Here is an 8,201-nt window from a genome sequence, read left to right on the forward strand (position 1 = left end):
GTAAATATCCGTACACTTACAAAATATTAAAACAATAAAATAAAAGCATTTTGTAACTCAAACTTCCGGTGATATGTCCATTAGCTTGATGCATGTGGCCGTGCAAAGAGGTGTGTTCAAAGATTTAAATCCCCACACATGCGCAGTTTGCAGCGAGTGCTGCTGGGTGCGCCATTTTTGCTGGTTTACATGGGGAGCAGAGTTGGGGAAGCCGATTTTTTAAAAAGAACAGCAGTTGCCGGACATGAAGCGCTACAAGGATAACAAATAAACGAGAGCGGTAGGAAATAGTTAGTTTACTTGAGTACAAAGTGTCTCGTTAGTCCTCTTGATTGCATTTACCCCCTTGAGAGGTTGTCGGTCAAACTCGAGTTCAATGGATCCCAGGACCACTTGGATCCAGCCTGAGCAGAAGGGACCTGCCAATTCGTTATGGATGCATATTTGGGAAACGTCTCAGGGATTTGAGACCAATTCCGCCATCGATAACCAATTTCGCCACCAGCGCAACCTCATCAAATTAAATGCGATCGTAAATGGCTCCAACAGCGAATACTGTAAAAGTATAGCCCCTCCGCCACCACCGACGCAGCCTCTCGGTGCTGTGCTCGGGAAACTGTCGAAGCGAGACGGCGGAGAGAGGGGGAGCGCCCGGAGGAAGGGCTCCTTGTCTCCGTCTTCCTCCTCATTGGACTCAGAGGCCGAGAGCTCGTCCCCGTCTGGCTCATCTCTCCAGATAGACAATTTAAACGTGGCGGAAGAGGCTAGCATGTTTTTACACTACGGCGAACAGGAGCCGGACGAGAACGGCGTGAGGCGGCTCCACCCCCCGCCGCCGCCTCCACTGCCTTTCCACGCTGCTCCCCAACATTGTCGCAGCACCCAACAAACCGGCGGCCACACCCCCGCCAGGGTGAAGAACCAAAACGGTATCAAGCAGCATCATTATCAGAACTCGGTCCGCAGGAGGTATATGAATCGAGCCAATGGGCATGGCCTCAACGCACTGCTGGGGTACGGCTGCGGTGGGCAACACGCTGACTCCTCCTGTAGCCTGTGGAAGACGAGACGCTACAGCCCAGGGGTCAATGGGTAGGTCCAGAGGTCATGTATGCAAGGGCCTTCAGAAAGTCTGCTTAAGAAATGCATTCAGTTACTTTATGCATGCTTTTTATTTGCTCTACGTCTTTTGTAGCGAGGTCAAATCATTGAGCAACTCAACTTTCCTAGCTGTCCACTGTGTAGAGAAGCCAGCGAGTAAATTGACAGATGATTGTCAGTATTTTGACACCTTTCAATGTGAAACTACACAATGATGGATTCAACTTCTTTTGAAGTTTCATTTATCAGGAAAAGAAAGTGTCTTCCCCACAGTTTCAGTTAGGGGACAAACACAGCTAAATTAGTCACAGTAATGCTATGTTGAAGAACTGAGATTTTGCTTCAACAATTTAAAAGAAAATATAATAATAATGCATGGGATGCCTTTTCATCTCCACTAAACTGCTAGAGTTGAAGTAAATCCTATGCTTTTTGGATTTTTACATTTAGAATAAAACTGACTATAAATGCCTCTTATATTTTTGCAACAGCCCTTAATTTGTCTTTTGACCATCATGTTGGAAGCCATTTATATTTAATTCTCACATTATTAGCATAATTATTTACATTGATGGCAAATTCAATTAATTTCTCTGCTATTATTTAGTCTCCATGAAGAAATAGTTGATTTCTTCAACTTCATGTCACCGCGTCCAGAGGAGGAGGCGATGAGAAGAGATGTTGTGAACAGGATTGAGAGTGTCATCAAGGAACTTTGGCCCACGGCTCGGGTAAGTGTAGGAGTATGGGCACACAAATTCATACTTATCCCCTTTGCCACCGCCCGGTGCTGTGTTAAGGGGAAAAAAAAACAACTATGAGCTACTGTAATCTATTACATTCAATGCTCCAGTGGTGGTCCTTTCCAAGTGTTTTATCTTTTAATATATTGTACTTGACTAACAGTTCACTAAATTCACAGATCTTATGATTTTTTTTAAATATTCCATTTTATTCATATATTTTTTCAGAATTCGCTAGAATGGAAATTTCATGTGATATCACACTTAATTGCGCTGTAGTGTTGCCTCTGGCAGGTTTTTTTTTCTTCAAATTTGATTGTTTGTCAAATGAGGGAAAATTAAAGCAAACTAAACAGTTTTTATTATTATTAATGTTTCAATTTTGTTGTTGCACTATTAAAGCATTGATTATCCATGTAGATATAGATGTCAAATTATCATTTGGATTCTCAGTTTATTTCATCTGATTCTTAACCGCAAGCTTTTCTAAACACACAAACTCGCCTGCAAATTGGCTGAGTAAGAACAGTAGCCCTTTGGCACTGCATGTGACAGTTTCATTCAATTTACCTAGCAGGCTTTGATTTTAGCCTGCAATTGATTGCACTGCTTATATATCACTAGGCCTAGTGGCATACTTGAAGCGGGGGCCTGGAGATTTATGCCAGACGGCATTTTTTTTATGTCCTAGTAACGGCTGCTTGCCTTGTGCACTGCTCAAATAAGGATTGTTTCATGTGTTTTCTAGGTGGAGATATTTGGCAGCTTCAGCACTGGTCTCTATCTTCCAACCAGGTAATTTTCACGTTTGTACCTAAATTCACTCTTGCTATATGAAGTTAGTATTTTGGAAGTGACAGGACAATATTTGCTTCTTTTAGAGAGTTTCTATTGATTTTTTTTTTTAAATAAAAGGGCTAATACAAATTTAACTTGTGTTGTCAGTGACATTGACCTTGTGGTGTTTGGAAAGTGGGACCACCCTCCTCTGCAGGAACTGGAGCAAGCACTTAAGAGACACAATGTCTCAGGCCCCTATCCTATTAAAGTCCTTGACAAAGCTTCTGTAAGTCACTCAGATCCACATGTGATTTGGGTTTGTACTTGGTTGCTTCATTTGGCTAATTGCTGTGAATCCTTGTACACTGGTTCCAACTGTCTCTTTGTCTTCCAGGTGCCCATCATAAAACTTACAGACCATGAAACCGAGGTCAAAATTGACATCAGCTTCAATGTGGAGACTGCTGTCAAAGCGGCACAATTAATTAAGAGCTACCTGAAGGTAAAATTTTATACATCCAGGAAATTTTCATGTGATTTTGTTTTGTTTTACCACCTAAATCCACTGTGCCATTCTTTTAGAAATACACTGTTCTGCCTCCCCTGATCTTCGTTCTGAAGCAGTTCCTGCTCCAAAGGGATCTCAATGAAGTCTTTACTGGAGGCATCAGCTCTTACAGTCTAATACTGATGGCTATTAGCTTCCTTCAGGTATGCTTAAATGCATTACACAACCAGCAGTTCTAAGTAAAAGGCTATGTAAAGTATATTTTACTTTAAGAAAAATATATAGATTTTGTGTTTTCAATCTTTATATGAAAGAAATTCTTGTTTTTTCAACATTAAATCCTCTGAGTTGATCATCATTGCATTAAATTATGCTGTCAATCCATGATAGTGATCTTTGCAAAAAAACAAATCCATTATTTTTTATTCTGTCACCGAGCTGTGGTCATTTAGGTATCTGTTTTTCTGAACAGCTGCACCCTCGCATTGACACGCGGCGTGCTAACATAAACCTGGGCATTCTGCTAATTGAGTTCTTTGAGCTCTATGGCCGTGACTTCAACTATATGAAGATGGGCATCCGGGTGAATGGGGGTGCCTACCTATCTAAAGAGGAGATGCTCAAAGCGATGGGGCATGGAAACAGGTCATCTATGCTCTGTATAGAGGATCCAATACAGCCAGGTTAGAGGTTACAAATTGTACTCATTTGACATGCTTAGACTGTAATTTGGTAACATATTTCTACAGTGGTATGGGCCTTATATTTTTTTCCACAAGTTAATGTGTTAATTTACTGTTGATAGGTAATGATGTAGGCCGAAGTTCATATGGAGTCTTGCAAGTCAAACAAGTGTTTGACTTTGCTTACATGGTGCTCAGTCATGGTGTGTCTCCTCTAGCTCGTGCATACCCCAACAAAGAGTATGAAAGGTAATCATAATTTTCTTTGTGTCTCCTTACTGTGCAGCACAGTGCCATTTGCTGTTTTCCAAAAGATTAATATTGCCAACATTCATGTCTTGCAGTACTTTAGGTCGTATTATTAAAGTTTGCCCAGATGTCTTGGCCTACAGAGATTGGACTATAAAGACATGGGGAGCTAAGCAGTATGCTAACAAGCAGAAACAAGGTGAGTAATTTCTATCTTGAATTGAAGAAACACTTTTTTTTTTCAAGTTTGTATGACCTTGGAAAAATGTTTTTTAATGCTACTTCATTAATGTGCATTGTTTAGGTGTTGTTTTTTCAGTTCTTAAATATCATGTGAGGAGTACATTAGTTCTTTTATTTGGATTCCAGATGTAGAGACCTGTGAGCAGAACATGGCCAGACTTATGCTGTTTGCTGTAGCGGATCAACGAGATACGGCCTCCCCCGTCAGTGCAGATTCTTCCTCGCCTTCACCAGTCTTTCTGAACAGCCCTCAGCATCATTCTTCATCCTCCTCTCCAAGCTCAAACTCCTCCTCTTCCGGGAGTGATATTGTAAGTCCAAAATATATATATTTTCTCAAAAAATTGACTACATCAGTTACTGTACTGCACATACATTTCAAAATGTTAAAATTGTGGGTAGAGCACAATTGTTATCTGAAATATTTAATGGGGGATAAATGCTTTGAAAAACTCCTTAAAAGTAAACATTTCTTTTTCCTACTAGGAGTCTGATCCTCCTCCTCCACTCACAAACGGTGTCCATCTCCAGGCCCTCAACTTGGCCTCAGTCCATTCCATAATGCAGATGGCTGCACATCCAGCAGGCTTTATCCCCACAGCACCGCAGGTTGGTTTCATCAGATCATGATTGTGTTCTAAAAACTAAACTTAATTATTTTATTTGATCCCCTTCTGTTTACCAGTTCTACCATGACAATCTACCATCCATCAACATGGTGCATCGGCACATGGTACAAGCCGCAGTTTCTCAGCACTCCAACTCCACAAGCCCTCTTCAGAGTCCCCTCCACCAACTTCACCACCCCCAGTTGGGAGGGCAACACCAGCACACTTATGCCATTCGGCCAGAGACACATGGCTCATTTGAGCCCCCCAACTTTGGCTTCAAGCACAACCAAAGCAGCAACCTCCTCGGTCAAAGTCACTCCCAAGGTAATTTCAGTCCCCAGCGGCGGTTTATTCCTCAGGGCTACAATACAGAACCAAGGTTTACGACCCAGCAGCAGTACAACTGCAACACCTGGCGACGCAGGAAGAGGGAAAATCTCTCAGCCCTGAACCAGAGCAGATGAAGAATTGAAGCACTGATATAATCTACTACTAAGACATTTCTCTCCCCATCTCAAACTGCCTGTTGCATAGCCAAGACAGTTTTTGGGGACCTTTTTATTGTTTCAAGTGGCCAGTACTTAATTTCTACTTCTGTTCTGCCGGCATGAAGCAATTACTGGATTGTGACAAGTGAACGACAATGGTCTTAACTATACATGGAGAACATTGCAAAGTTTGACGTATATAAAAATCCTCCCAGGACTTTGGAAGAACACCAGCACCAGGGCTGTGTTGACAACCCAGGCTTGGTCCTAGCCAAGTGTCACTTCCTTTAAACCTCTCAGAAAGCTAAGTCATGTGCCATAGTAATTAACAGTTTCACTAAGGCTGACCCTCTCGGTTTTTAATCCTGTTTGGCCTTTGGATCTGTTTTTTTCCCCCCTGTTGACTAGTTTCTTACTTCGAATGCCTCGTTCCTTTTGCAACACAGCTTGAACTCGGTCCTTTCGACTGTAGTGACACAATACCTTTCTAGCTATGCAGCACAACGCTGACTAAATGTTTTCGGTGTGATGGCACAAAAACAGACCTTCTCAAGTGCTTAAACTGTGATGACTTGTTTGAATGTACCGAAGTAGTGTTTGTGTGTTGGAACTTTTGTTCTCTGATGTTTGTCACTGAGGTTTTTCCCTTTTTTATTTTATTTTTTTTTCCACGTTGGCACTTTAATGTTGTTGCATTCATGTGCAATAGTTGGTTGCTTTTATTTAATTTATTTCACGTTTTTAAGTTTTATTTCCAACAATTTTGTAAATCCACTATTGACAACCCCCACCCCCTCCCTCAAGTCCTGATTGACCTGTGCAATATCTGGATTTTAAGGGCCTTGAATGAATGTGTTTCACTTTCCAACAGAAGAGGGAGCTGCGGTTTAGCGACATGGAAAATGTGCCAAAAATCTCATGAGATTTACTGCTGATTCTACGACTCGTTACAATCACTTTCGAATTTTCCGACGGTTTGTCCAAATATTTCCCCATTCACACTTGTTTCTTCTCATAATTATATCATTTTTTGTTGTTTTATTTGGGTGTCTTTCCTTGAAGGGAAGCCTACCGGGAAAAAAAGGACATTTTAACATTGATTCAGTTTTGCCGTTTCAAAACTATTTGGTGCTACTTCGAACCAGCAAAGTGCTTTTGTTCTTGCCTTTATCTGCAAAATGTCCACTGCCTTCTTAGAAGACCAAATTCTCCCCTTATACCTAGCCACAGCTTTAGTTAAATGTCCTGTTAGATTATCACATGTTCAACATAGAATCATAATGCATCATACCTTGAATGCATTAAGGTTTTTTCGTTTGTTTCTTTGTTCGTATTTTTCCTCTCTCCTAAACATTGCGAGTTCAAACCTTCATAGGCTATAAGGAATCTATTTGGTGTCTATGTAATGGGATGTAACTTGTTGTAGGAGTTCGGTGGAACCTTTAAAAAGTTTATAGACGCATCCTATGTACCAGCTGATGCGATCTCTCGATCTTAAAATCTGTTTTGTTCTCAGCATTTGTTTTCATTAAGCTTTCCAAGATAATCAGCAAGCAGTTACATATTCAAGAATTACCAAACCAATTCCCAGATCATATCTATGTAATTAAGGATGTCTTAATGACTGACCTGCAGATGTATTCTTTTTTTTTAAGTCTTAAGTTTTTCTATTTTTTTAATAAACATTTTAAATGGCATTGTTTAGTGGTGTTTCTCAAATATGTTGGTGCTTCCCAAATAATTTGTGTTTGCTGCTCTACAAGAGAATATAATAACTACTTTTCTGTGCAGTAAATGGTGTAATTTCTTTAGTGCACAGAAGAGAGCACTGTTACACTATTCTCTTTTTGGTGTAATATTACAGGCCTAAAATTTCAGGTTTGGGGCTGGTGTGTGCTACTAATAAAATAATTTGGTCAGGGATGGAAATTTTGTAGGTACAAGCAGACCATTTAAGAGAGCAAACTGTATATTCAATTGCGAAGTAAATATCTAATCTTATCGGTTTCCTTTGGCACACTAAGTTTACAGTGGAGTGATTGAGCATTGGTATTTTTAATTATCATACATGTTGGCAACTGTCACATTGCCAGTGCTCCTGCAATAATACTTTATCAATTAAAACTGCCCTACTTTTACATGATTTAATCTTCCCATCAGTTTTCTGGTTGTCAACAAGGCAAAGTGAGAAAATTAAACAATTACAAGTTGGTCACTGCTGTCATTAAAATTTTGCAGGGATGCTTGATCTTAAGGTAAATCTTAAATAAATATCACTTAAGATTTATTTGCTTTTTTCAAATTATCCTATATACATTTTAGCTCCACACTTAAAATGCCTTTTTTTGGGATGAAATATACTGTAGATGGCAGTAGATAATTGCCACCATTGGTTGCTGAATTTACTGGATGAGCTAAAATTAGAATGAATTAATTATTATCGTGATACATTAATATATAATATTTTATAGATAGATACCAGTGAAGGACTATTTTCCATATGGAGCGGAACCATTTGAATCTTAATGACTGGGGATCACACATAATAAGCATATTTTATGAATTATCCATCAAGGTTTTGTTCCTCCCGATCATGATATAAAACTGAATCAGTCATTGATGTAATTTTCAAAGCTAAAGTCAAAACAATGGCAGAATTTTTTAATAGAAATACCAGCTTGGATAGGCAGATAAATGTAAAGTAGATGCTGCAATTTCAACCTCTCTTTACAGCTTTCTGTTTGTCAATATCTGATGCTATTTTCTTTAGTCTAACCTTGCTCTTACTTTCTTTT

The 8,201-nt window shown here is 39.7% G+C and overlaps 1 protein-coding gene across 1 annotated transcript; it reads left to right on the forward strand.

Moving 5' to 3' along the window:
* The first annotated feature begins 132 nt into the window (after nt 1-132).
* Nucleotides 133-7,103, forward strand: LOC144199082 (terminal nucleotidyltransferase 4A-like). The gene is made up of 12 exons (XM_077720457.1): nt 133-1,092; nt 1,709-1,832; nt 2,593-2,639; nt 2,790-2,910; nt 3,019-3,126; nt 3,207-3,335; nt 3,605-3,815; nt 3,938-4,064; nt 4,160-4,263; nt 4,434-4,618; nt 4,794-4,916; nt 4,993-7,103. The coding sequence occupies exons 1-12, from the start codon at nt 377-379 to the stop codon at nt 5,380-5,382; spliced, it is 2,385 nt and encodes a 794-aa protein (XP_077576583.1). The 5' UTR covers nt 133-376; the 3' UTR covers nt 5,383-7,103.
* The last annotated feature ends 1,098 nt before the right edge of the window (nt 7,104-8,201 follow it).

The sequence above is a fragment of the Stigmatopora nigra genome, chromosome 7 (assembly GCF_051989575.1).
Source record: "Stigmatopora nigra isolate UIUO_SnigA chromosome 7, RoL_Snig_1.1, whole genome shotgun sequence".
Lineage (NCBI taxonomy): Eukaryota > Metazoa > Chordata > Actinopteri > Syngnathiformes > Syngnathidae > Stigmatopora > Stigmatopora nigra.

Bases quoted from the DNA above. Each gene is read 5' to 3' on its own strand.
- LOC144199082 (XM_077720457.1), top strand. From the start codon at position 377: ATGGATCCCAGGACCACTTGGATCCAGCCTGAGCAGAAGGGACCTGCC. The intron at 2,911-3,018 runs GTAAGTCACTCA...TTTGTCTTCCAG, and splicing joins AAGTCCTTGACAAAGCTTCT to GTGCCCATCATAAAACTTAC. The intron at 4,264-4,433 runs GTGAGTAATTTC...TTTGGATTCCAG, and splicing joins TGCTAACAAGCAGAAACAAG to ATGTAGAGACCTGTGAGCAG.